The sequence below is a fragment of the Mesoplodon mirus genome (genome assembly GCF_964341445.2).
Source record: "Mesoplodon mirus genome assembly, chromosome: 13".
NCBI classification, from domain to species: domain Eukaryota; kingdom Metazoa; phylum Chordata; class Mammalia; order Artiodactyla; family Ziphiidae; genus Mesoplodon; species Mesoplodon mirus.
In genome coordinates, this window is record NC_138989.1 from 18,665,270 (window position 1) to 18,692,426 (window position 27,157).

At 45.3% G+C, this 27,157-nt stretch overlaps 1 protein-coding gene across 3 annotated transcripts in view; it reads left to right on the forward strand.

Annotated features, from left to right (window-relative positions):
- Positions 1-27,157, forward strand: part of UBE3B (ubiquitin protein ligase E3B) — a 57,766-nt gene that overhangs the window by 19,184 nt on the left and 11,425 nt on the right. For all 3 annotated transcript variants that reach the window (XM_082641070.1, XM_082641071.1, XM_082641072.1), the window contains exons 15-21: positions 13,249-13,420; positions 14,992-15,110; positions 15,747-15,861; positions 16,849-16,948; positions 21,287-21,406; positions 25,623-25,799; positions 25,925-26,035. In XM_082641070.1, coding sequence (XP_082497196.1) covers positions 13,249-13,420; positions 14,992-15,110; positions 15,747-15,861; positions 16,849-16,948; positions 21,287-21,406; positions 25,623-25,799; positions 25,925-26,035 — 914 coding nt within the window. The remainder of the gene's footprint in view (positions 1-13,248; positions 13,421-14,991; positions 15,111-15,746; positions 15,862-16,848; positions 16,949-21,286; positions 21,407-25,622; positions 25,800-25,924; positions 26,036-27,157) is intronic.

Consider the following 27,157-nt stretch of genomic DNA (forward strand, 5'->3'; position numbering starts at 1 on the left):
ATAAGCATTTTATCATGTCAGAATTCTTTAAAAACCTCATTTTTATTGGCTGCGTAAGAGCTCATTGCGTGGATCTGCCCGACATTTTCCTTTTTAGTTGAGCAAAGGAAGAAAGTCCCCGCTGTGAGCAGCTCAGGAGTTGTTAGTATGACGGGTGTTATGAGGACAAAACGTCTATAAGCCTTGAAGCTGTTGACTGCATAAAGGGTTAAGAACGTCTCTGTTACATTTTACATTTTTTAAATCAAAGTGCTGCTACTTCCGTCTTTCACACTTACTTACTCATCTTCGGATATTTATAGAGCACCTGTGTGTGCCAGGCACTGAGGATGCCGAGGGGAATAAGACAGCCAAGGTCTGTGTTCCCAAGAGGATTGCACTGTAGTAGTGAGGAGACCAATGATAAGTGAGAGGAAAGTATATTTAATATAATGAAGGACACTGTGACAATGAAAATAATGAGAGACATTGTTGACTTGGACTAGGGCAGGGTTTCTCAGCCTTAGCACTGTGGACATTTGGGGCCAGATAATTCTTTGTTGTGGAGGGCATCCTATCCATTGTAGGATGTTTAGCAGCCCCTGACCCCTACCCATAAATTCCAGTAGCACCTCTCTCCCACTTTTGACAACTGTACATGTCTCCAAACATTGTCAAATGCCCCCTGGGATGGGGCGGTGTGCAAAATCATCCTTGGTTGAGAACCACTGGGCTGATGGAGGTGGAAGCAGGAGGATTTACAATCCACTCCAGGAGTGGAGTTTACAGGTCTTACTGGTAGATTGGATTTGGGGGAGTGAGGACTATAAGTTTCAAAGATATTGCCAGATTTCTGGCCCAAGCAACTGTGTGGATGGTGGGGCCATTTGCTGAGCTAGGGGATGACCAGCTTGGATGCGGGGGGCAGGAGGTGGAGGGGGGATCGTGGGCAATCGAGAGTTCTGTTTGGCTGTGATGAGTGTAAGGTACCTGCTGGACCTGCAGCAGAGATGCCAAGCCAGCATACTGTGTACTGTGTGGAGGCTTGAGCAAAAGGGTGGGGTGAAAGGCCTGGGCCTGAGGGCCATTTCCCTAAGGAGAGTACAGAAGGAGAAGGGGCCCAGATGAGCTGGCACCCCAGCACAGTGTGAGGGTCTGGGAAGCATACTGAGTGAGATGATTTTGAGGTTATAGCCTGTGTCCACCTTTATAAGATAACCACATTAAGCATCCCCCATTGTCCCAATGAGAGAATTGAAAAAGAAGTTTTTTGGCCAATTTGAAAGCATATGATTTTAGGGAATTCCCTGGCTGTACAGTGGTTAGGACTCAGCTCTTTCATTGCCAGGGCCCGGGTTCAATCCCTGGTCGGGGAACTATGATCCCACAAGCTGCACTGCGTGGCCAAAAAAAAAAAAGGGGGAAAAAAATACATGATTTTTAAAATGAAGATGAGCTAGTCTAAAGTATATGTATAATATTCGTTCTATTAGCTTGGCTATACACAAAACTATACACAAACTAGATTATAGAAAATAACATACTTGTTTTAAAAATACTGCTGTTTTTCTGCTCTCACAATTTAGAAAATGTCTTTGTTCGTGCTCCTCACGTACGTGTGTTGGTCCTGGAGCCACGTGCTGCTCCTCTGACCCGGCTCACCAGAGCATGGCATCTTCATTCCTATCTAAGTTGCTCGGGATGCAGCCCTCATTGAATTGGTATATCATGCTGTAAATGAGTATATTTGTCCTGTAGAAGTATACCTGTGATCTCTGCACTGTAACTTCTTACTCCATTTTTTAAAATTGAGGTATAGTTGACATGTAACATTATCTTAGTTTCAGGTGTACAACATGATTTGATATTTGTACACATTGCAAAATGATCAACACAGTAAGCCTAGTTAACATCCATCACCATACATTGTTAAATTTTTTTCTTTTTTTTCTTGTGTTAAAGACTTTTAAGATCTACCCTCTTAGCAACTTTCAGAAATGCAGTGTATATTATTAACTATAGTCACCATGCTGTACTTTACATCCCCATGATTTATCTTTTTTTTTTTTTTTTTTTTTGTGGTACATGGGCCTCTCACTGCTGTGGCCTCTCCTCTTGCAGAGCACAGGCTCCAGATGCACAGGCTCAGCGGCCATGGCTCACGAGCCCAGCCGCTCCACGGCATGTGGGATCTTCCCGGACCGGGGCATGAACCCGTGTCCCCTGCATCGGCAGGCAGACTCAACCACTGCACCACTAGAGAAGCCCCTGATTTATCTATTTTATAACTTGAAGTTTGTCCTCTTTGATCCCCTTCACCCATTTTACCTTTCCCCTACCGCCAACACCCTGACCCAGCAACCATAGGTACACCAGTCTGTTCTCTGTATCTATGAACTTGGGTGTTTTTTTCTTTGTTTTTTAGTTTCTGCATGTAAGTGAGATTATATGGTATTTGTCTTTCTCTGACTTATTTCAGTTAGTATAATGACCTCAAAGGTCCATCCATGTTGTCACAAATGACAAGATACCATTCCCTTTTATGGCTGAATAGTATTCCTGTGTGTGTGTGTGTGCGCGCGCACACATGCACACCACATCTTTTTATCCATTTGTCCATTGGTGGACATTTGGGTTGTTTCCTTTATCTTGGATATTGTAAATAATGCTGCTGTGAACAAGGGGGGTACATACATCTTTTCAAATTAGTGTTTCTGTTTTCCTCAGATGAATACCCAGAAATGCAATTGTGGAATCATATGGTAGTTCTATTTTCAGTTTTTTTGAGGAATCTCCATACTGTTTTCCATAGTGGCTGCACCAGTTTACATTTCCAGCAACAGTGCACAAGGGTTCCCTTTTTTCCACATCCTCACCAACACTAGTTATTTCTTGTCTTTTTGGTCATAGCCATTCTAACAGGTGTGAGGTGATATCACTGTGGTTTTGATTTGCATTTCCCAGAGGGTTAGTGATGTTGAGCACCTTTACATGTGCCTGTTGGTCATTTGTATGTCTTCTCTGGAAAAATGTATTCAGATCCTCTGACCATTTTTTAATCAGATTACTTGTTTTTTTGTTGAGTTACATGAGTTCTTTATATATTTTGGATATTAACCCCTTATCAGGTATATGATTTGCAAATATTTTCTTCCATTCCATAGGTTACCTTTTCATTTAGTTGATGGTTTCTTTTGCTCTGCAGAAGCTTTTTAGTTTGTTGTAGTCCCACTTGCTTATTTTTATTTTTGTTGACTTTGTTTTTGGAGTCAGATCCAAAAAAATCATTTCTAAGATCCTTGTCGAAGCGCTTACTGCCTGTGATTTCTTTTAGGAGTTTAATGGTTTCAGATCTTACATTCAATTCTTTAATCCATTTTGAGTTTATTTTTATGTATGGTGTAAGGTAGTAGTCTAGTTTTATTCTTTTGCCTGTGGCTGTCCCATTTTCCCAATACTATTTATTGAAGAGACTGTTCTTTCCCCATTGTAAATTCTTGCCTCCTTTGTTGTAAATTAATTGACCATATATGTGTGGGTTCATTTCTGGGTTCTCTATTCTGTTCCATTGATCTGTGTGTCTGTTTTTACGCCAGTACCATACTGTTTTGATTACTGTTTCTTTGTAATATAGTTTGAAATCAGGGTGCATGATGCCTCCAGCTTTGTTCTTCTGTCTCCAGATTGCTTTGCATTCAGGGTCTTTTTTGGTTCCATACAAATTTTGATTCTATTTCTCTGAAAAATGCCATTGGAATTTTGATAGGGATTGCATTGACTCTATAGATTGCTTTGAGTAGTATGGACATTTTAACAATATTAATTCTTCCAGTCCATGAGCATGAAATATCTTCCATTTTTTTGTTTCTTCTTTGATTTCTTTTATCAGTGTCTTTAATTTTTTTTAATTTAATTTTTTATTTATTTATTTTTCATTGCATTGGGTCTTCATTGCTGTGCGCGGGCTTTCTCTAGTTGAGGCAAGTGGGGACTACTCTTTATTGTGGTGCGCGGGTTTCTCATTGTGGTGGCTTCTCTAGGCTCACGGGCTTCAGTAGTTGTGGCACGTGGGCTCAGTAGTTGTGGCTTGCGGACCCTAGAGTGCAGACTCAGGAGTTGTGGCACATGGGCTTAGTTGCTCTGCAGCATGTGGGATCTTCCTGGAGCAGGGCTCGAGCCCGTGTCCCCTGCGTTGGCAGGCGGATTCTTAACCATTGCACCACCAGGGAAGTCCCTTATCAGTGTCGTATAGCTTTCAGTGTACAGGTCTTTCAGAACTCCTTGGTTAAATTTATTCTAGATATTTTATTCTTTTTGTTGCAGTTGTAAATGGGATTACTTTTGTAATTTCTATTTCTGATAGTTCATTTCTGATAGCAGCGGATTTTTGTATATTGATTTTGTATCCTGCAATTCTACTGAGTTAATTTATTTTAACAATTTTTTAAATGAAATCTTTAGGGTTTTCTATATATAATATCACGTCATCTCAAATAGTGAATCTTACTTCTTCCTTTCCAACTGGGTTGCCTTTTATTTACTTATTTTTTCTTGCCTAGTTCTGGCTGGGACCTCCAGTACCATGTTGAATAAAAGTGGTGAGAGTGGGCCTCCTTGTTTTGTTCCTGACCTTAAAGGAAAGGCTTTCAGCTTTTCACAATGTTGTTAGCTATGGGCTTTTCATATATGGCCTTTATTATGTTGAAGTACATCCCCTCTGTACCCACTTTGTTGAGAGTTTTTTATCATAAATGACTGTTGAATTTTGTCAGATGTTTTTTCTGCATATAGTGAGATGATCACGTGATTTTTATCTTTCATTTTGTTAATATTATGTATCCCACTGATTGATTTGCAGATACTAAACCATCCTTGCATCCCTGGAGTAAATCCCATTTGATCATGGTGTATTATCTTTTTAATATCTTGTCAAATTCAGTTTGCTAATATTTTGTTGAGGATTTTTGCATCTATGTTCATCAGGGCCTGTAATTTTCTTTTTTTGTTGTGTCTGTCTTGTTTTGATATCAGGGTAATTCTTGCTTTGTAAAATGGGTTTGGAGGCATTCCCTCCTCTTCAATTTTTTGGAAGAGTTTGAGAGGGATGGGTATTAATTCTTCTTTGAATGTTTGGTAGAATTTATCATTGAAGTCATCTGGTCCTGGACTTCTATTTGTTGAGAGGTTTTTGATTCAGTTTTCTTACTAGTAATAGGTCTATTCAGAATTTGTTTCTTCATGATTCAGTCTTAGAAGATTGTATGTTTCTAGGAATTTATCCATTTCTTCCAGGTTATCCAGTTTGTTGGCATATAATTGTTCATAATAGTCTCAGGATATTTTGTATTTTTTCAATCAGTTGTCTCTTCTTTCATTTCTGATTTTATTTGAGCCTCTTTTTTTTTTTTTTGGTGAGTCTAGCTAAAGATTTGTCAACTTTATTTCAAAGAACCAGCTCTTAATTTCATTGATCTTTTTGGTTGCCTTTTCAGTCTCTATTTCATTTAGTTCTCCGCTGATCTTTGTTATTTACTTCTTTCTACTAACTTTGGGCTTCATTTATTCTTTTTCTAGTTCCTTAAGGTAAAAAATTAGATTGTTTGAGATTTTTGTTGTTTCTTGAGGTAGGCATGAATCACTATGAACTTCCCTCTTAGAAGCACTTTGTTGCATGCCATAAATATTGAAATGTTTTATTTCCGTTTTCACTTGTCTCAAGGTATTTTTTTAATTTCTCTTTTGATTTCTTACTTGACCGATTGGCTATTTAGTCACCTTGTTGTTGTTTTTTTTTAAACATCTTTATTGGTGTATAATTGCTTTACATTGTTGTGTTAGTTGCTGCTGTATAACAAAGTGAATCAGCTATATGTATACATATATCCCCATATCCCCTCCCTCCTGCGTCTCCCTCCCACCCTCTCTATCCCACCCCTCTAGGTGGTCACAAAGCACTGAGCTGATCTCCCTGTGCTATGCAGCTGCTTCCCACTACCTATCTGTTTTACATCTGGTAGTGTATATATGTCAATGCCACTCTCTCACTTTGTCTCAGCTTACCCTTCCCCCTCCCCGTGTCCTCAGATCCATTCTCTACTTCTGCATCTTTATTCCTGTCCTGCCCCTGGGTTCTTCAGAACCATTTTTTTTTTCTTTAGATTCCATATATATGTGTTAGCATACGGTATTTGTTTTTCTCTTTCTGACTTACTTCACTCCGTATGACAGACTCTAGGTCCATCCCCCTCACTACAAATAACTCAATTTCGTTTCTTTTTATGGCTGAGTAATATTGCATTGTATATATGTGCCACATATATAAAGAAGAATTGACATTTAGGTTGCTTTCATGTCCTGGCTATTATAAATAGTGCTGCACTGAACGTTGTGGTACATGACACTTTTGAATTATGGTTTTCTCAGGGTATATGCCCAGTAGTGGGATTGCTGAGTCATATGGTAGTCCTATTTTTAGTTTTTTAAGGAATTTCCATACTGTTCTCCATAGTGGGTGTATCAATTTATATTCCCACCAACAGTGCAAGAGGGTTGCCTTTTCTCCATGCCCTCTCCAACATTTACTGTTTGTAGGTTTTTTGATGCTGGCCATTCTGACCAGTGTGAGGTGATACCTCATTATAGTTTTGATTTGCATTTCTCTAATGATTAGTGATGTTAAGCATCCTTTGATGTGTTTGTTGGCAGTCTGTATATCTTCTTTGGAAAAATGTCTATTTAGGTCTTCTGCCCATTTTTGGATTGGGTTGTTTGTTTTTTTGATATTGAGCTGCGTGAGCTGCTTGTATATTTTGGAGATTAATCCTTTGTCAGTTGCTTCATTTGCAAATATTTTCTACCATTCTGAGGGTGGTTTTTTCGTCTTGTTTATGGTTTCCTTTGATGTTCAAAAGCTTTTAAGTTTAATTAGGTCCCATTTGTTTATTTTTGTTTTTATTTCCATTTCTTTGGGAGGTGGGTCAAAAAGGATCTTGCTGTGATTTATGTCATGGAGTGTTCTGCCTATGTTTTCCTCTAAGAGTTTTATAGTGTCTGGCCTTACATTTAGGTCTTTAATCCACTTTGAGTTTGTTTTGAGTTTGTTTTTGTGTATGGTGTTAGGGAGCGTTTTAATTTCATTCTTTTACATGTAGCTGTCCAGTTTTCCCAGCACCACTTATTGAAGAGACTGTCTTTTCTCCATTGTATATTCTTGCCTCCTTTATCACAGATAAAGTGACCATAGGTGCGTGGGTTTATCTCTGGGCTTTCTATCCTGTTCCATTGATATATATTTCTGTTTTTGTACCAGTACCATACTGTCTTGATTACTGTAGCTTTGTAGTATAGTCTGAAGTCTGGGAGCCTGATTCCTCTAGCTCTGTTTTTCTTTCCCAAGATTGCTTTGGCTATTCGGGGTCATTTGTGTTTCCATACAAATTGTGCAATTTTTGTTCTAGTTCTGTGAAAAATGCCATTGGTAGTTTGATAGGGATTGCATTGAATCTGTAGATTGCTTTGGGTAGTATAGTCATTTCACAACGTTGATTCTTCCAATCCAGGAACATGGCGTATCTCTCCATCTGTTTGTATCATTTTTAATTTCTTTCATCAGTGTCTTATAGTCTTCTGCATACAGGTCTTTTGTCTCCTTAGGTAGTTTTATTCTTAGGTATTTTATTCTTTTTGTTGCAATGGTAAATGGGAGTGTTTCCTTAATTTCTCTTTCAGATTTTTCATCATTAGTGTATAGGAATGCAAGAGATTTCTGTGCATTAATTTTATATCCTGCTACTTTACCAAATTCATTGATTAGCTCTAATAGTTTTCTGGTAGCATCTTTGGGATTCTCTATAGTATCATGTCATCTGCAAACAGTGACAGTTTTACTTCTTCTTTTCTGATTTGGATTCCTCTTATTTCTTTTTCTTCTCTGATTGCTGTGGCTAAAACTTCCAAAACTGTGTTAAATAATAGTGGTAAGAGTGGGCAACCTTGTCTTGTTCCTGATCTTAGTGGAAATGGTTTCAGTTTTTCACCATTGGGGACAGTGTTGGCTGTGGGTTTGTCATATATGGCCTTTATTATGTTGAGGTAAGTTCCCTCTATGCCTACTTTCTGGAGAGTTTTTATCATAAATAGGTGTTGAATTTTGTCAAAAGCTTTTTCTGCATCTATTGAGATGATCATATCTTTTTTTTTTTTTTTTTTTTTTTTTTTGCGGTATGCAGGCCTCTCACTGTTGTGGCCTCTCCCATTGCAGAGCACAGGCTCCGGATGCGCAGGCTCAGCAGCCATGGCTCATGGGCCTAGCTGTTCCACGGCATGTGGGATCTTCCCGGACTGGGGCACAAACCCGTGTCCTCTGCATCGGCAGGCAGACTCTCAACCACTGCACCACCAGGGAAGCCCTAGATGATCATATCTTTTTTATCCTTCAGTTTGTTAATATGGTGTATCACATTGATTGATTTGAGTATACTGAAGAATCCTTGCATTCCTGGGATAAACCCCACTTGATCATGGTGTATGATCCTTTTAATGTGCTGCTAGATTCTGTTTGCTAGTATTTTGTTGAGGATTTTTGCATCTTTGTTTATCAGTGATTGGCCTGTAGTTTTCTTTTTTTGTGACCTCTTTGTCTGGTTTTGGTATCAGGGTGATAGTGGCCTCGTAGAGTGAGTTTGGGAGTGTTCCTCCCTCTGCTATATTTTGGAAGAGTTTGAGAAGGATAGGTGTTAGCTGTTCTCTAAATATTTGTTAGAATTCACCTGTGAATCCATCTGGTCCTGGGCTTTTGTTTGTTGGAATATTTTTTTTTTTTTTTTGCGTTACGCGGGCCTCCCACTGTTGTGGCCTCTCCCGTTGCGGAGCACAGGCTCCGGACGCGCAGGCTCAGCGGCCACGGCTCACGGGCCCAGCTGCTCCACGGCATGTGGGATCTTCCCGGACCGGGGCACGAACCCATGTCCCTTGCATCAGCAGGCAGACACTCAACCACTGCGCCACCAGGGAAGCCCCTTGTTGGAATATTTTTAATCACAGTTTCAGTTTTAGTGCTTGTGATTGGTCTGTTTATGTTTTCTGTTTCTTCCTGGTTCAGTCTCGGAAGGTTGTGCGTTTCTAAGAATTTGTCCATTTCTTCCAGGTTGTCCATTTTATGGGCATATAGTTGCTTGTAGTAATCTCTCATGATCCTTTGTATATCTGCAGTGTCAGTTGTTATTTCTCCTTTTTCATTTCTAATTCTATTGATTTGAGTCTTCTCCCTTTTTTTCTTGATGAGTCTGGCTAATGGTTATTCAATTTTGTTTATCTTCTCAAAGAACCAGCTTTTAGTTTTATTGATCTTTGCTATCATTTCTTTCATTTCTTTTTCACTTATTTCTGATCTGATCTTTATGATTTCCTTTCCTTGTGCTAACTTTGGGGGGAGGGTTGTTCTTCTTTCTCTATTGCTTTAGGTATATGGTTAGGTTGTTTATTTGAGATGTTTCTTGTTTCTTGAGGTAGGATTGTATTGCTATTAACTTCCCTCTTAGAACTGCTTTTGCTCCATCCCATAGGTTTTGAGCCATCGTGTTTTCATTGTCATTTGTTTCTGGTATTTTTTAATTTCCTTTTTTATTTCTTCAGTGATCTCTTCGTTACATAGTAGCGTATTGTTTAGCCTCTGTGTGTTTGTATTTTTTACAGTTTTTTTCCTGTAATTGATATCTAGTCTCATAGTGTTGTGGTTGGAAAAGATACTTGATATGATTTCAGTTTTCTGAAATTTACCAAGGCTTGATTTGTGACCCAAGATACGATCTATCCCAGAGAATGTTCCATGAGCACTTGAGAAGAAAGTGTATTCTGTTCTTTTTGGATGGAATGTCCTATAAATATCAGTTAAGTCCATCTTGTTTAATGTATCATTTAAAGCTTGTGTTTCCTTATTTATTTTCATTTTGGTTGATCTGACCATTGGTGAAAGTGGGGTGTTAAAGTCCCCTACTATTATTGTGTTACTGTCAGTTTCCCCTTTTATGACTATTAGCATTTGTCTTATGTATTGAGGTGCTCCTATGTTGGGTACGTAAATATTTACAATTGTTATATCTTCTTGGATTGATCCCTTGATCATTACGTAGTGTCCTTCTTTGTCTTTTGTAAAGTCTGTTTTGTCTGATATGAGAATACTACTCCAGCTTTCTTTTGATTTCCATTTGCATGGAATATCTTTTTCCATCCTCTCACTTTCAGTCTGTATGTGTCCCTAGGTCTGAAGTGGGTCTCTTGTAGACAGCATATAGATGGGTCTTGTTTTTGTATCCATTCAGCAAGCCTGTGTCTTTTGGTAGGAGCATTTAATCCATTCACGTTTAAGGTAATTATCAATATGTATGTTCCTATGACCATTTTCTTAATTGTTTTGGGTTTGTTTTTGTAGATCCTTTTCTTCTCTTGTGTTTCCCACTTAGAGAAGTTCCTTTAGCATTTGTTATAAAGCTGGTTTGGTGGTGCTGAATTCTCTTAGCTCTTGCTTGTCTGTAAAGGTTTTAATTTCTCTGTCGAATCTGAATGAGATCCTTGCTGGGTAGAGTAATCTTGGCTGTAGGTTTTCCCTTTCATCACTTTAAATATGTCCTGCCACTCCCTTCTGGCTTGCAGTGTTTCTGCTGAAAGATCAGCTGTTAACCTTATGGAGATCCCCTGTATGTTATTTGTTGCTTTTCCCTTGCTGCTTTTAATATTTTTTTCTTTGTATTTAATTTTTGATTGTTTGATTAATAAGTGTCTTGGCATGTTTCTCCCTGGATTTATCCTGTATGGGACTCTCTGTGCTTCTTGGACTTGGGTGGCTATTTCCTTTCCCATGTTAGGGAAGTTTTCAACTCTCATCTCTTCAAATACTTTCTCAGTCCCTTTCTTTTTCTCTTCTTCTTCTGGGACCCCTATAATTCGAATGTTGGTGCATTTAATGTTGGCCCTGAGGTCTCTGAGACTGTCCTCAATTCTTTTCATTCTTTTTTTCTTTATTCTTCTCTGTGGTAGTTATTTCCACTATTTTATCTTCCAGGTCACTTATCTGTTCTTCTGCCTCAGTTATTCTGCTATTGATTCCTTCTAGAGACTTTTTAATTTCATTTATTGTGTTGTCCATCATTGTTTGTTTGCTCTTTAGTTCTTCTGGGTCCTTGTTAAATGTTTCTTGTATTTTCTCCATTCTATTTCCAAGATTTTGGATATCTTTACCATCATTGCTCTGAATTCTGTTTCAGGTAGACTGCCTATTTCCTCTTCATTTGTTAGGTCTGGTGGGTTTTTGCCTTGCTCCTTCATCTGCTGTGTATTTCTCTGTCTTCTCATTTTGCTTAACTTACTGTGTTTGGAGTCTCCTTTTCACAGGCTGCAAGTTCGTAGTTCCCGTTGTTTTTGGTGTCTGCGACCAGTGGGTGAGGTTGGTTCAGTGGGTTGTGTAGGCTTCCTGGTAGAAGGGCCTGGTGCCTGTGTTCTGGTGGATGAGGCTGGATCTTGTCTTTCTGGTGGGCAGGACCATGTCCAGTGGTGTGTTTTGGGGTGTTTGTGAACTTAGTATGATTTTAGGCAGCCTCTCTGCTAATGGGTGGGGTTGTGTTCCCGTCTTGCTAGTTGTTTGGCAGGGGGTGTCCAGCCCTGGAGCTTGCTGGCCATTGAGTGGAGCTGGGTCTTACCATTGCGATGGAGTTCTCTGGGAGAGCTGTCACCAATTGATATCATGTGGGGCCAGGAGGTCTTTGGTGGTCCAGTGTCCTGAACTTGGCTCTCCCACCTCAGAGGCTCAGGCCTGACCTCCGGCCAGAGCACCAAGACCCCGTCAGCCACATGGCCACATATGTGGGGAGTTTCTTGCCTTTTGGGAAGTCTGAGGTCTTCTGCCAGCAGTCAGTAGGTGTTCTGTAGGAGTTGTTCCTCATGTAGATGTATTTTTGATGTATTTGTGGGGAGGAAGGTGATCTCCAAGTCTTACGCCTCTGCCATCTTGAAGGTCCTCTCAGTCACCCTGTTTTTTGTTTTTGTTTTTTTTTAACTTATTTTTAAATTGTGAGGTTTCTGCATTTTATAACCACATCCCCTTACCCTTGAAAATGTGAGGTCAAACCCTTAGGAATAATAATGAGATGGGTGTTAAATTTCTTTGCCTCCATTACAATCCCTTCACTTCACCCTCTAAACATCCATAAGTAACGTTGATTGAGTCTGCCCCCAGGCTAATATATCTTCCCCAAACAGTTCTTTGTTCAAAATTAAGCCATTCAAAGTGCTCTATAAAGTGAGAGGCATTATAAGGACTCAAATATAAGGTGACTCCTCCTTTTCTGAGGAATAATTTGAGGAACACATCTTACTGTACATTCAGTGACACGTGGAACTTTAGAGCCACACTTTCTAGGTCAATAGCCATATTAAAAGCCTTCAGAGATAACAGTGATGCAGCTTGTGTGCCTGAGGCCTAGCCATCGAGAAGCCCTCTGCTTCTCCCGGGGTCAAATTTTTGTGTGACACTTCAGAGTATCTCATATGGTCATTCGCTGCTTTCCCATTTTTAACAGAGATAGAATAATAGCAGTAGATGAGAGGAAAGCTTTGCTAAATGTGGATAAGCCTCCAAGATAGTTTAAAGCAGGGGTTGGCAAACTATGGCCCATGGGCCAAGTTCAGCTCACCACTTGCTTTTGTAATTAAAGTTTTGTTGGGAACACAGCCACATCCATTTATTTACCTATTGTCTATGGCTGCTTTCATGCTGTGATAGCAGCACATTGAGTAGTTGTGACAGAGACTGGTCCAGACTGAGAACCTAAACATACTGACTGTCTGGCCCTTTCCAGAAGAAGATTGCTGATCCCTGATTTAAAACGTAAACACTGAGTCAGCAGATCTGGGTTCTGTTCTTGGCTCTGACACTTAATGGTTGTGTGATTTGGGGCCAGTTACTCAACCTCTCTGAGCATCAGTGTCCTCCCTTAAAATGGTGATAACATCGGGTTTTCCAAGGTGAAAAGGAAATAGTGCCTGTAAAGTATTTAGAATGGTGTCTGACACATAGTAAGCACCCGTTAAATATTAGCTGCTATTGTCATTGTTGTTCTCATGGTGATGTTATTCTTCGTAATTGCACCTTCTTTCTCTCAACGTGCGTTAAATGGTCACTAATAGGTTTAAGTGTTTTGTTTTCCTGAAGGAGAGGAGACGTAAGGGACCAGGTGGAGCCCCACCTGAAGCTTGGGTTTCTCTATCCTTTTCCAGGTCTCACTTACCTTGATGACCTGCTGCCCAAACTTTGGGCGTTTATCTGTGAACTGGGGCCCCACGGAGGGTTAAAGCTCTTCTTGGAATGCCTCAACAATGACACTGAAGAGTCTAAGCAGCTCTTGGCCATGCTGATGCTGTTCTGTGACTGTTCCCGGCACCTCATCACGTAGGTTGACTGCTGTGGGGCTGAATTCCTTTCCTGGAATGTGGAGAGACCAAATTACAGTGTCAGCAAGGAAGCAATTGTTAATGTGATTACTGCAAGCATTTGGACCTGTCATTAGAAGAATTAGACAAGACATTTACAAAGTGGGTGGCACTTAGTAGGGATTCAGCAGTTGTTAGTTCCCATCCTTTCAGGAGAGCTGGGTCATTACCACTTGATGTGGTCTTTGGGGTCTTCTAGAGCTGGGTTCAAATCACACCTCGGCTATTTACTCACTGTTGTAGGTAGTTAATTGGAAAATTCCAGAGCCAGTGTGCAGAACCTGGCTCAGCCACTCACTGAGACACCCTGGGCCAGAGGGGAAGGGACTCCACCTCTCTGGGCCTCAGTTTCCTTATCTATAGATAGGAATTCATAGCACCTACCTCTTAGCCGTGTGGGAAGGTACAGAAGAGATCAGTGATAGGCATAGTCCCAGGCACCGGAAGCAGTCAGTATGTGTTGGCTGTTATTCTTACAACTGTTGTCAAGCTGACCCTGGGCAAGTTGCTTAACCTCTCTGAGCCTCAGTTTCCTCAACACTGGAATGGAGACAATATTACCAATCTGATAGGGAGTAAATGAGAAAAGGAATGTCAAGTACCTAGTACAGTGCCTGGCACAGTGAGAAACTAACAAATGTTAGTCCCATTCAGTTCCTTTCCTTTGAGTTTATGTGTCTACTTGAGTATTTGGTATTCTTTTAATTCCACTTTTTCCCAAAAGGTTGGTGAAGAATTGTAAGATAGAATGGACCTCAGGAAGTTATATTCGGTCTGGGAGAGATCGGCAGGAGGGGATTAGGGGTATGTAGGTGGCGGATTGGGTATGAGACATGGAGGGAGGGCCCAGTGAGTAGTTAGAGGGGAGAGCAGGGGTCTGTAGCTGCTGGTGACACACCCTTAATTGCCTGGTCAAGGGTGACCCAAGAGTGAGTCAGGCTCTAAAGTGAATAGAGCAGTTATAGCAGATTTTCAGATAGAGCTGCATCTTATGGTTCATTTATTCATATATTCTTTCAGACATTTATTCATTCACCCTCAAATACTTATCAAGCACTTACTCAGTGCCCCTAGTGTCTGTTACAGGTGCAGAATAAGATTCCACAACTTCCCTCAGTAGACACAGGCTCTCAGTCAAGATTCCTTGATAATTCAGACATGAATTCATAAGCAGTGTCACAGCCAGATCCTTATGAATAAGAAAAGGGTAGAGCGGAACATGTCGTTTCTTTCCTTTCTCAGTTGTATTTTTTAACTTCTTACTACAGACAATTTCAAATAAATAGAAAGTGGAAAGAATAGTATAACGAACCTTCACGAACCTGTCACCAACTTCATTAGTTATTGACTCATGGCCACTCTTGCTTCATCTATACCTCCACCCACCCTTCCATCATAGCCTTTTACCTGTAAATTTTATCTAAAAGATACAGCTTATTTCTTAACATTATTTTGTCTAGTATGAGGAATAGATCTTTTTTTCCCCTTCTTCTTAGTGGGAAATTGTGAATAATTTTCTGTCTGACTTAGGATCCTTGATGACATTGAAGTTTATGAAGAACAGATTTCATTCAAACTAGAAGAACTGGTCACCATCTCCTCTTTTCTGAATTCCTTTGTGTTTAAGATGATCTGGGATGGAATCGTAGGTAAGGTAAAGATGTAAGCTGTTGTTTAATTGCTGCTACACATGGGAAGTCTAGAGTCTATAACATCAACTGATTCTTAGCCTTGTTGTCCATCAAAGTTAATTGAAAATGCACATTTATTCACATAGTTAGAAGTTTTATTTCTCCACTCTTTATGACCTCTTAAGATAGTAGTGTGGTTATGGAAGTCTTACTCTCCCAGGCATCCTTCAGGATTTACATGTGTGTGTGAAGGATTATTCATGATTAATTTTGCCCTGAAACTCCTCTTGATTCTTTGAGTTGATCTTCATGAAGATAAAACACGTGCCTGGTCCCACTTCAAGTTAGAGTCTACCTCCTGAAGTGTTTCCAGTCGTTCAGCACCAAACTCCTTAGATTAAAAGGTCCTTTGGATGACATACAAGTGGGAGGCAGCCCGAGTGACTGTGTCTGAGACATTCCCGGGTCCCACAGGCCCTTAGAATGTACCCAGGGAGCCTTTTAATTCTGTTGATTCCATGTAACGTTCAGCATGAGGGAGACGAAGAACCGCTGGGCCTCGGGGCTGACGAGAGGAGACACGGGCTATCCTCCTGTCCCCTCCAGTTCTGAGCAGCTCCGAGACTGTGGCTCTCCTGGTTGTTTGCCCCACAGAGAATGCCAAGGGTGAGACCTTGGAGCTGTTCCAGTCCGTCCATGGGTGGCTGATGGTGCTCTACGAGCGGGACTGCCGGCGGCGCTTCGCCCCCGAGGACCACTGGCTGCGAAAGTGAGCACGGGGTGGGAAGGGGGTTTACGGAGGCTGGAGTCCCTCTGTCATGCCGCCAGCACCAGTGTGGCCTGATGCTCAGCACTCGTGTTTTAGGGCAGAGAGGACTTGCTCCGTCTTCTTCATCTTGTCCTTTCATCTGCATACGTCCCTATAAAGCACCTGTCAGGACAGGTCACCTCGCAGTTGCTTCTGTTAGGACACAATACACTGAAGATGATTAGAGCTCATTATTGGCAGCCAGAGCCAGCTCGCATTGAGCAGATGTTTCCTACGCAATCCGGAAAGAAAAGTTCTTTCAGCTGAACTAAGCAACAGGTTATGATGATTAAATGGCAGTTTTTATCAGCAGAATTAGGGCGATAAAAACCACAGCTAGGGGCTTCCCTGATGGTGCAGTGGTTGAACGTCCGCCTGCCGATGCAGGGGGCAGGGGTTCGTGCCCCGGTCCGGGAAGATCCCACATGCCGCGGAGCGGCTGGGCCCGTGAGTCATGGCCGCTGAGCCTGCGCGTCCGGAGCCTGTGTTCCGCAACGGGAGAGGCCTCAACAGTGAGAGGCCCGCGTACCGCAAAAAAAAAAAAAAAAAAAAAAAAAAAAAAACACCACAGCTAGGCTTGTTGGGGGCAACAACTAAACATAAGGTCGTGTCTGCCTTTGTTTAATCAATGGCAGATCAACTCTTAGGTAACTACCGAAGTTGTGGCATTAGAATAGCAACTAGCAGACGTTTTCTGTAAAGGGCCAGACAGTAGCTATTTCAGGCTTTGCACAGCAGACAGTGTCTGTTGCACCTACTCAACTCTGCCATTGTAGTGCAGAAGCAGCTAGAGACAGACCTAATGAACGGGTGTGACTGTTCCATGAAAACTTTCTTTACAAAAGTGGGCAGCAGGCTGTATTTGACCCATAGGCTGTAGCTGGCCAGCCCTGCGCTAGAGGATGGTTTTCTTTTTTTTCATCCCAAATCCATGTCTTTGTTTTTAAGGGATCTCAAACCTAGCGTGCTCTTCCAGGAACTTGACAAGGACAGAAAACGGGCCCAGCTGACCCTGCAGTACATCCCGCACGTCATTCCTCACAAAAACGTGAGTTGCCCTCAGAGCTGGCGTCCTCCCACCAAGTTCCTGACTGTCCATTTTTGTTATAGCGGTTACTAGAAATGAAGAAAAACGACCATTCAGTAAATGCAGATGCTGACTGGCTCTTACTCTGTTGCAGCTGTTATGCCGAGTGCTGGGGGTGCAGAGATTGAAGACAGTGTGAACTGTCCATTTGGCTAGTGTGGGATGGATGCTACGGGGATGGATGCCGTGGGCACCCAGGGCAGGGGCTCAGGAGAAGACTCCACAGGTAGAAGTGGACAGTGCTTGCAGGCCCAAGGTGAGAGAGAATGTGGTGCCAAGGGAGAGCCAGGTGGAGTCCAGAAATGAAGCTGAGGAGGTTCGTAGGAGCTGGAGCAGGAAGGGCCTCGTAAACCAAGGGCGGGAGCGTGGATTTTGTCCAGAGCCATTGGAGAGTTTTTAGCTGTGGAGGCACCTGGTCAGAGCTCTGCTTTAGAAGATTCCTTCTGGCCATAGCGTGAAGGACTGGCGAGAGGCAGGTGTCGTGGCCAACTGGCCTGAACGCAGGTGGGCCCACGGGAGTAGAAAGACAGTGACATCCAGAGATTCTGAAGGAGGCAGCACCTGCAGGCCTTGAAGAGCGATGGCACTCGGTGGGAAGGAGGAGGAATTCAGAGCGCGCTCGGGTTCCCGGCCTGGGGGCCTGGCTGCCCGAGAGAGCCGTTGCCAGAGGTGGGGGCACAGGCAGGAGCGGGACTGGCAAGAGCCGGGAGCAGGCGGCGTGTCTGCGGCTCCTCGAGGCCAGTGGACACGAGGGTCTGGAGTGCAGGAGAGAAGATGGGGCTGGAGGTGGACTCGACATGCGGACGGCTTGCGACCTCCTCGGTGCATTCATGGACGAGGCTGAGGTGGTCAGGGAGCCAGAGGGAGTGAGCAGACCGGGGACGGAGGCCAGAGCCCTGCATGGGGAGAGGAGTGATCAGAGGAAGGAAGAGAACGGGGGGTGTGTGGCATACAGAGCCACGGGGCGTGAGAGCCTTGGGAAGGGCCGGGTGCTGCGGCAGGGGCGCCCGGGAGATGAGGGGCGTCCCTGGTGTGTCGTGAGCGCTCCAGAAATGTCTGCTCCTTCGGGGGGAGGCTCCTTAGAACCCACAGGTGCCCTTTCCTTTCTCTCCTGACTTACTTAGTACTCCTCACTGTTCTCTGGTATGGTCTTGACCTTGATGTCATACTTTTGGTTGCCCTTCTTTACCTCCCCTCAGGCAGCGGTTCACAAACAGATATGGCTGTTTAAATTCTTACTGCGCCTGACAGCAGAGCCTCTCAGAAGGCTTAGACAGAACTAAGCCTCTCACGGAGATGACTTAGTCACGCGCCCTCTATGCATGAGCCCCTTCAGCGGCATCCCTGCCCCTGCCTCAGATAGAGGATGCGCAGCTTTGCAAAGCAGGCCATTGTATGGCTTCTGTCTTCCCAGTGGTGGAACATCCTTCCTTGTCTTACACGATCTACTTCTCTGTAACTTCTACCCTTTGGTCCTTGAACAGCCACTAAAAGTGGACGGTGTCACCTTCTGCGGTTTGCTTTCTGGGTGGTCTGTTTTCCAGGGGTGGTGCCCTGCCCTTCTCCAGCCAGTCCTCCTTTGAAGTGGGTTCCAGCCCTTCACCTCGTGAGTCTGGTCCAGGTTGGTGGAATCGGACTTGAAATGCGGCTCCTCGCTCCGTTCCTGGGTGTCTGTGACTTCAGCGCTGGCCCACAGCGTCTGGTCTGGAATCTCCACTCCGCGTGTCTGCAGTTAACAAATGGTGTGCTGGGGCACCCTGGTTGCTACCGGATATTTTAAATTTTTGAGGGAAACACAGTGAAATCTGTTGGGCACCATGTGAAGTACTTGCTTGAGTTCACAGCGTCAGCGTTAAATTCTGCTCCATTCTTCTCGATGATGTCCCATTTGCTAAGCTGGGTTTAAAAAAAAATGAAATTAAAATATTTTTAATTTCAATTGATGCGTGTTTTTTAAATACAGCTACTAAGTTCTTAGGACATAAACACTTATTAAGTTGTCAGGACTTAACTGTCTACTAAATGGAACTGTTAGGTATTTCTTTTGACCTAAGAGTGCGGTGAGAAATATTACTGAGCCATTAGGGGTGCTGAGAACAAGAAAGTCTGGGAAGCTCTGGGTTTAGCTGACCTGACTTAAGAGTCCAGGCTGTATGGTAATCCTCACCAAGGGGCGGAGTGGGGGGCGCTTAAGATCGACAGCATGAAGATTATGAGCCATTCGTCCTTGGCTCATAAATCTCTTGCCTCCCTTGGGAAAATAGGGCCCTTCCTCATGTTCTGGCCCCTGTCCTGCTCCTGTGATGGCACCAGCAGGTCTGGGATAGTGTCTGAGGCTTGGCATGTTTTCTGTGTCTCAGGCTTCCCTTCTCTCTTCACAGCGTGTGTGCTGTTTTCTTCCGGTGACGTTCTTACTGGGGCGTACAGGGGGTGAAAGCCTCTCTCCAGGCCTGCGTTGTCTCCCTCATCCGTTACTGTTATGCCATCTGCCCTAGACACCGAACCTCTCCCTCGTTCTTGATCCCGCCTCAGTGGGTGGCTTATCGTGCCTTTACTGCTTTCCTTAATATTTTTTAAAGTCTCAGCTCTGCCTGGTTCACACATGCAGCACTTCAACCCCTGCACTCTCTTATGTTGCTTTTACATGTTTACGTGCAGTTCCTCTCCTGACTGGTACTTAAGGCTCGCTCGCTCGCTCTCTCTCTCTCTCTCTCTCTCTCTCTTGCTTTGGCCTAGAAGGCCTAGGCCCACGTGTGGTGGGTAGGGCTGGGTAGTGTGGTGGTCTGTGCATGGGCCCTGGTCCCCGGTGCACCAGCTGTGTGACCTTGCATGACAGTTTCCTCATCTGCAAAGTGAGATGATGATCCTTACCCAGATGTCCACTGTGCTCACTGAGGTCTCGTAGCCCCTTGAGAGCTGGTGACAGTTACCCCAAACCTTCTTCCCTGCCCCACGGAAATCCAGAGGCCCATCCAGTCTTTCTGCGATTCATGGGAGGCCAGCAATCTTGTGGTCACCTCTGTAGTTCTGCCTCTGTGTCCGCTGTCTCTGCTCCATACGGCATTAACCTTGACAGGAGGCTTATCTTCTGCCTCAAGTTCCACAAGACAGCACCCCTTGTTCAGGTGATCATGCTAAAGACTTGGGGGTCACGGGAAGCAGTCATGCCACATGGCCCCCCACGAGTTAAATACCTGTGCCTGACTCCAGCTCCCCAGCACAGAAGGCAGAGGCGGGAGTCCCCGGCATGTGCATCTCCAGCCACCCTCGCTGTCCTCAGCCCACTCTCTCCCTTCTGCGTTGCCCAGGAACCCCGAGAGCTTTTGCTGTTTTTCAGGGCACTTCAGTCCCAGTTTCTAGACTTGTAAACCAGCCACATGGCGCCCCTTCACTGACCAGTCCCTCCACTGAGCACATCCCCCATCTCAGGAGGTTGTCGGCAGTGGCTTTTCCTGTCTCAACCATATTTACTTCAGGGAGCTAATAGAATGATCAAATGAAAATGCGGTAGCCTCCCCTCGTGTATAGTTAGCTCTTATTACTACTGTGGCTGTTACTATTATTCCTGTTATTATTTGTATTTAACAATGCTCTTGACTTTGGGGAGATTTCCATTTTTCAGAAAAACAGCTGAGGTTGGAGTTATTCGTTCATTCCGCTGACATGATTTGAGTGCTATTACAGGATGGGGCCAAAGGTCAATGCTCTTCTAAAGGAGCCTATCAGAACCTTGAGAATGCGAGAGGCTTCTATTTACATGATACTTGAGAAATATTACTGGTGGGACTGCGATGTGCTTGAGGAGACAGAGGAGGCAGGTGGAAAGGTCAGCGACCTTTATACTGTAGGGTCATTTACACATTTCTGACAGTAAAATATATATATCTGTGAAATGTTTCTGTGTTTTAAATTCATGCTATTGATTTCCTCTAAAGCAGGCACGGCTATATAAAGCACCCTCTGTAGTGCATGCTGCCGCAAGGTTTTTACGGTGGATTATTGACTGAACAAGGAGAATGATTTTTCTCCCAGACTGTTCTTAGCTGGGCTCTGGCTGCAGCCAGACCACTCTTTCTGGAACCTTTCCCCTTGGCATGTATTCAGCTATATTTCTAATTCCCAGGAGCGTTTGGGGGGATGTTTACTGTCCTCACAAAACACTTCTAACCTGTAGCACACATCAAAGCGTCCCATTCTGGGAGCCTCTCACGTGCTTACATTTCATTAATTTTGTACAGTGTGTTTTAGGGGATCCTCAGTTGTTGACCCCTTTATCGGTCTCACCTTTGCTCATTTCAGAGAGTTCTCCTGTTCCGAAACATGGTGACCAAGGAGAAGGAGAGACTGGGGCTTGTGGAAACCAGCTCCGCCTCCCCTCATGTCACTCACATTACCATCCGCCGGTCCCGGATGTTGGAGGTGAGAAGCCGGTTGCAAAGTGCGCTCTGTAAACCGGAGGGTTTCTAGTGGGTGACCTGTTGCCTCTGAACTGTTCTTATCACTCCTTGATCTAATGACACTGAAGCCAGTGCTGTGGGTGCAGGAAGGGCCTGTTTGTCTTGCCAGCTGCTCTGAGCACTGCTTGATTAAACACGCCCTCAGTTCCGGAGACCCCAGCGCAGCAGTTCCCTCCCTTTACCCCACAAGGTGAGAGTGGCCAACAGTCTGTGCCTCTGAAATGAGGACAGACGCGCTTATACCTGTGCAGACTCTGTCTGTCCTGGCAGGCGCTTTGCCCGGCCGCCCAGCTGTGAGTGTGGAGGCTGGAGTGCGGGTGTTAAGTTACTGAGCCATCCTGGGCAATACATCGATCACAGAGCTACATGTTCTTTTTGGACATAAACTTAGGGGCTGCACGTGAAGTGGCCCACCTATGCCAAACCCAGCGTCCAGGGTTCCTCCCATGCAGCAACTTTGTGTGACTTTGAAATAGGTTCCTGTCCTCAGGACACTGTCCTCCGTATGTCAGGAAGTTGTCATGATATGTTGATTTTGCTGGAACAAGACCCTGAACATTGTCATAATAAATGCGCGCACCTGCAGCGTCTGCGTCGTGCCTGCCGCACGCCCCTCCGGCATTGTGCAGTGTTATGTGCATGTATGGTGATTGAGCCCCATGTCCCCATTCCCAGGAGCGGCTTGGCTTCATTGATTTGCCCATGCTTGCCCTCTTGCCTTTCATCACACTCCAGCCGCAGTTCCTCATCGGCATGTTCTGCAGTGTAGAACAGTCAGGGGATCCCAGGACAGCACGGGGCCGCATCGCCAGCCACCAGCAAACGGCATCGGCAGCAGCCCTTCCTCCCCACGCGTTTTCATTTCTGCCTCGGGGCATCTGTGCTGTGTTTGTCGCTCCTGGAGAACTTGTTTAAGTTCTCTGACCACTGGTGATTGACACTGAAAGTTGCCGGGGAAAGGCAGCAGGTGGTGAACAGATGATTTTGACATTCTCAAAAGTAGGGATAAGAAATGTAAGTGCCCCCAGGGGCGCTGCCAGTCATGGAGATGAGTAACGCTCGCTGAGAGTGTCTCGGCACAGGGACATTTTGTTTGCATGCTAAATGAATAGAAATATTCTCCACTTCCACTGCTTGCTCCCGTTTTTCTTGAAACACAGCCCTTGGACTGACCTCACAAGTTAGTTGATAATGACAACTGACAACCAGCCTCAGTGTTGGGGCGCAGGAGAGGGTAGGCAGGTGGAGAACACATTCCTCTAAAAGAGGCCACCTTGTGGAGATTTGGGCTCTATAATGCTCCGGCTTGTTAAGAAAAGACCAAAATTTAGGGTTTTGTGTGAAATCCACAGATCCTTTGTGTTGTGAACTAGTCAGTTTTTGTAAAGTACCTGGAAGGTCAGATAACACCTGTCTGCCCATCAAATTCAACCTGCTGGCCACCAGTTTGCAGCCTCTGCTTTGACTCAAAGAAAAAAAAGCCCAGTTGTGTTGTAGGAACTCACTTCTCCAGCACTTTCTTTGTTGGACCCAGATGCACCTTTCCTGTCTCTTAAACTCCTCCATCCCACCGCCCGTCATACCCACTCCTGTGTGGCCTGCACAACGGGGAGTCTTGGTGGTGGAAACTGGGGTGTCTCCTGAGAGTCACACAATCCCCGATGCCCTCCTCAAGTGTTACTGGGAGATTTACCAGACACCTACTTACCCTGGGCCAGCTTGTTTAAACACATCCCTCAGGGACATCGAAGGAGGGATTTCTGTCTTAGATTTTAGGCAAAGTCCATTTTCCTCTTTACGTTCCACTGGGATAGATCCTGTCATGAAATTGATCACTGGTGTTCGTACTGAATGAGGAAGGAGAGAGGGTCATTGATTCAGTGATCCCAGTTCTCACGATTCAGTGGTTTGGGTACCAGAACTTGAGAGCCCAGTGGCCTTTGCTTGATGAGGACACATGGGGGCATCAAAAAGCCGATATTTGACCCATGATATCCTGGGCTTTTATTCTGTCCCCTTGTTTATGGTTTGTACTGAAGGTGAGGCTTGTGTATTAGGCTTCCAGGTGGTGGTCCAAAGTCCTGCAGGAAGGCCTCTCCTCACAGGGGTGAACGGGGGCCAGAACACCAGCACTGCAGAACTAGAAGGAGCCGTGGACACACCCTTGCTCATCCCCTTCCCCTCACCCCGTCTCGAAGGCAGGACTGAGGCCAGAGGAGTTCAAGGTCACTCAGGTGTCAGTGACAGAGCTGGGCCTGGAAGCCAGTTCTCCCGCCCCGCCCCCGTCAGCGTTCTGTGCATCCGCTCTTGGAGATGCAGAAGAGAAGAGGAACGCCCTGTCCCCTTTCACCTTCCCCTGGGGCACAGATAGAGAATCCTCCAGAGAGGGCAGTGGGGTGCAACAGGAAGTATGTCAGGAGGTGGGCAGCAAATTCCTCTCTACAGTGTTTCAAAGGGAGACTAAAGAGGGGCTGATCCAGCAAAACTGAGATTCGAGTCCAGCAAACATTCCTGGAGCACCTGCCATGAGCCTGACCACTTGCTAAGAGCTTTCACATGGACCAGCTCGTTTAATCTGCATGACTCTGACACACCTCCTAACACATGCTAAGGTTAGGGAGGCATCATTTTAAAGCAGAATGGAGGAAGTCCTGCAGGCAGGGGCATGTTAGAATTCTCTCCCCGTCCCCACTCAGTGCCAAGATAATTACCTTACATTTAGGCAGAATGATTGAAATGCTGCAGCAGCTGCCTGGTGACTCCCTGTTTTTCTCTCCTTTTCGTCTGACTTAATGATTTTCATATTTCATGTGCATAAAAAAGTACTTTTCAGGATTGTGCACTCAAAACCGTGTTCTTATTCCTTCAGGTGATTTAGGGGACTTCAGAGGTAGTTTTTTTTCCCTGCTCACTAACTTTGGAACCTAATTCCTAAATAAGATGGGTAGCCACCATGGCACAGGCCTTTGCATCCGTAGGTGAGCACAAGGAAAACATGATCGGCAGGAAGGCAGCAAGCGTTCCCCAAAACGGGTCTTGCCATACTGGCCTCATTTGCTTTGTGACAAGGAACCAGACTGGCAGGTGAGTGGGTGCTGTGGAGATGGCCTGTCTGATGTCAACAGAGCATCTGAGAGCACTGCACTTGTGCCTGAGGGGAGGAACGTGGGGTGGCCACAATAGGACGTGGCAGCTGATTTGTAACCTATTCTGTGACAGTATCTAAAGACATCGGTTTGACCCTGGTTATGGGGCCTCTCAGGCTGGGCCGAAGTACTCCTCCCTGGGCCCTATCGTGTTCTAAGCACGGTTTTTTATAATCACTGCTCTGAAATGAAAGCCTAAGCAGCTTGCCCGTCAGCACCCACCTGCCAGGAATACATTTGAGGACAGGCTCTGGAGCCAGGAAGGCCTCGACAGATCAGAATCAAGAGATAGACTGTGCACGATGATTTAGCAGGAGAGCTCCAGAGTCATGTCCTAGCTTTCTGGACAGGGAGACATGCCCAGTGGCTGTGTGTCTCAAGGGAGCTGACCGCAAGCCGGAGGTGCTGAGGCCTCTCTTCCCCCTGCTTCTGCCCTCCTCCAGGCCCAGCAGCACTCCTGGCACCCATCTCCCTGCTTCCTGCCATCCCTCTGCTTTGCTTCCAACAGAAAGATCTTCCTAAGACAGAAAGCCAGCCATGTGACTCTCTGCCTAAACTCTTCTGTGGCTCCCCAGCGCCCTCAGGAAATAACCTGAATTTCCCAGCGTGACTCACAGCCTTTCATGATCTGGGGAAAGGTACCAGGAGTTGAGTGGTGGGGGGCTACTCTGATTTTTCATCTTACAGCTTTCATCTTGTCTCAGCGTCTTCTGTCCTGTCTGATGACCGAGAGCTTGTCGTGGCTCATCTTGTCTGACCTCTCCATCTCACTGCTCTGCATCCTCCTGAGGGCAGTCTCCCCTTGCCAGAGAGTGGTAAAGTCACATCCCCAAAATGAGTTTTTCTTTTAACAGGCTCTCGTCTAGAAGCAGGTGAAAACTGCTGGCTCTCCTCATGCACCCGTGCGTCCTGACACATTTAGTAATTACACTGGGAAGGCTTCCCACAGGGGAGAGGGAGCTTTGAGGAGGGAGACCTGAATTATGCAGGGGCCCTTGGGTTCCTAATGGGCTATAATTCTGCCCTTGGCAGGACGGCTACGAGCAACTTCGGCAGCTCTCCCAGCACGCCATGAAGGGCGTCATCCGCGTGAAGTTTGTCAATGACCTCGGGGTGGACGAGGCAGGGATTGATCAAGACGGCGTTTTCAAGGAGTTCTTAGAAGAGATCATCAAGAGGGTGTTTGACCCAGCGCTCAACCTGTTCAAGGTATTTAAAGGGCACGAGATCGTGGTTGATGGCAGCCAGATTCGAGGTGACAGATGAGAAGTGAAGGCCTTGCTCGTTGCAAGGCATTTAACTTCCCTGTCCCTACCCGTCCTTTTGCCTTGCAGACGACCAGTGGGGACGAGAGACTCTACCCTTCGCCCACGTCCTACATTCATGAGAATTACCTGCAGCTGTTTGAGTTTGTGGGCAAGATGCTGGGGAAAGCTGTGTATGAGGTAGGCACGTTAAGGACCAGTGAACAGAATTGGAAAATAAAATGTTCTAAGTACCGTGGGCTTCGTATACATGTAAGTGATCAGGTACATAGTGGCAACTACCTGCCACAAGGATAAAGGCGAGGAGAGAGGGACGGGAACCAGCACCAACTGCTCTCGTCAGTGAAGGGGGGATAGTAGAGCTACGTTATTGGTTGCTGTAGGTGGTAAATGAGGTAATACAGGTAAACATCTCCCATGGTGGCTGGCAGCTGGTCACGGGGGAAGTCGGAGCTGCCATCCTCACTGTTATTAGGAGGAAGGGTGTCTGAGCTTCTGCTCCCGGTGTTGTGGGGTCGGGGTGGTGTGGCCTTCCGCAGGCTCTGGGCCAGCCCTCCCGGCTCCTGGTCCCTCTCCCCTGAGAGCCCACCAACTGGCAGGACTGCTTCCAGGTGGCGCTTTACCCCCTGCCCTTAGGATCCTGCTCCCCAGGAAGGAAGTAAAACTCCAGCTTGAGCTCATCAGCAGCCTGTCCCTGTGGCCTCACAGTGGACTCCAGAGCCGCAGGAGACCAGTCCGTCCCCACCCTGCCTCACTCCCAGTGGCCGCCTCCTGAGTAGTGCTCATGTCACACCCATCACAAAGCCAGGGAGGCCAGGATGCCTTCCAGAGGCAAAGAAGCTGTAGCGGGCCAGGCTGGGAGAGGAGGCCATGTGGGTGAACGTGCTGTGACTCTCGACTAGTCCATCATTCTCTCTGTGTAAACAGCCCTGGTCCGCGGCCTCAGCCCTTGCTGTGATGATGTCAGGTGCCCCGTCTGAGTCCAAGCACCCTCCAGGCCTCCTCCTGCCTTGGACTGGTTGGGTGGCTGGGGCTCATTCTCTGTGCTTCTGTTTCCACATCTGCAAAATGGAGACAATTTCTCAGTTGATTCCCCTTTTTTACAAACAAAACAAAACAAAACAAAACAAAAACCCCATGAGGCCCTGCCTGGGCATATGCCGTGTTTTTCCTTTGAACATGTAGTTGTGATGAGACCCAGGAGAGGCTGGGCCAGCTGAAAAACACCACTTCCTCGCTTTGTAAATGTCCTCCCCCACTTCCTGGGCCTCGTCTCCGTCTCCTCCCTCTCCGGCAATAAGG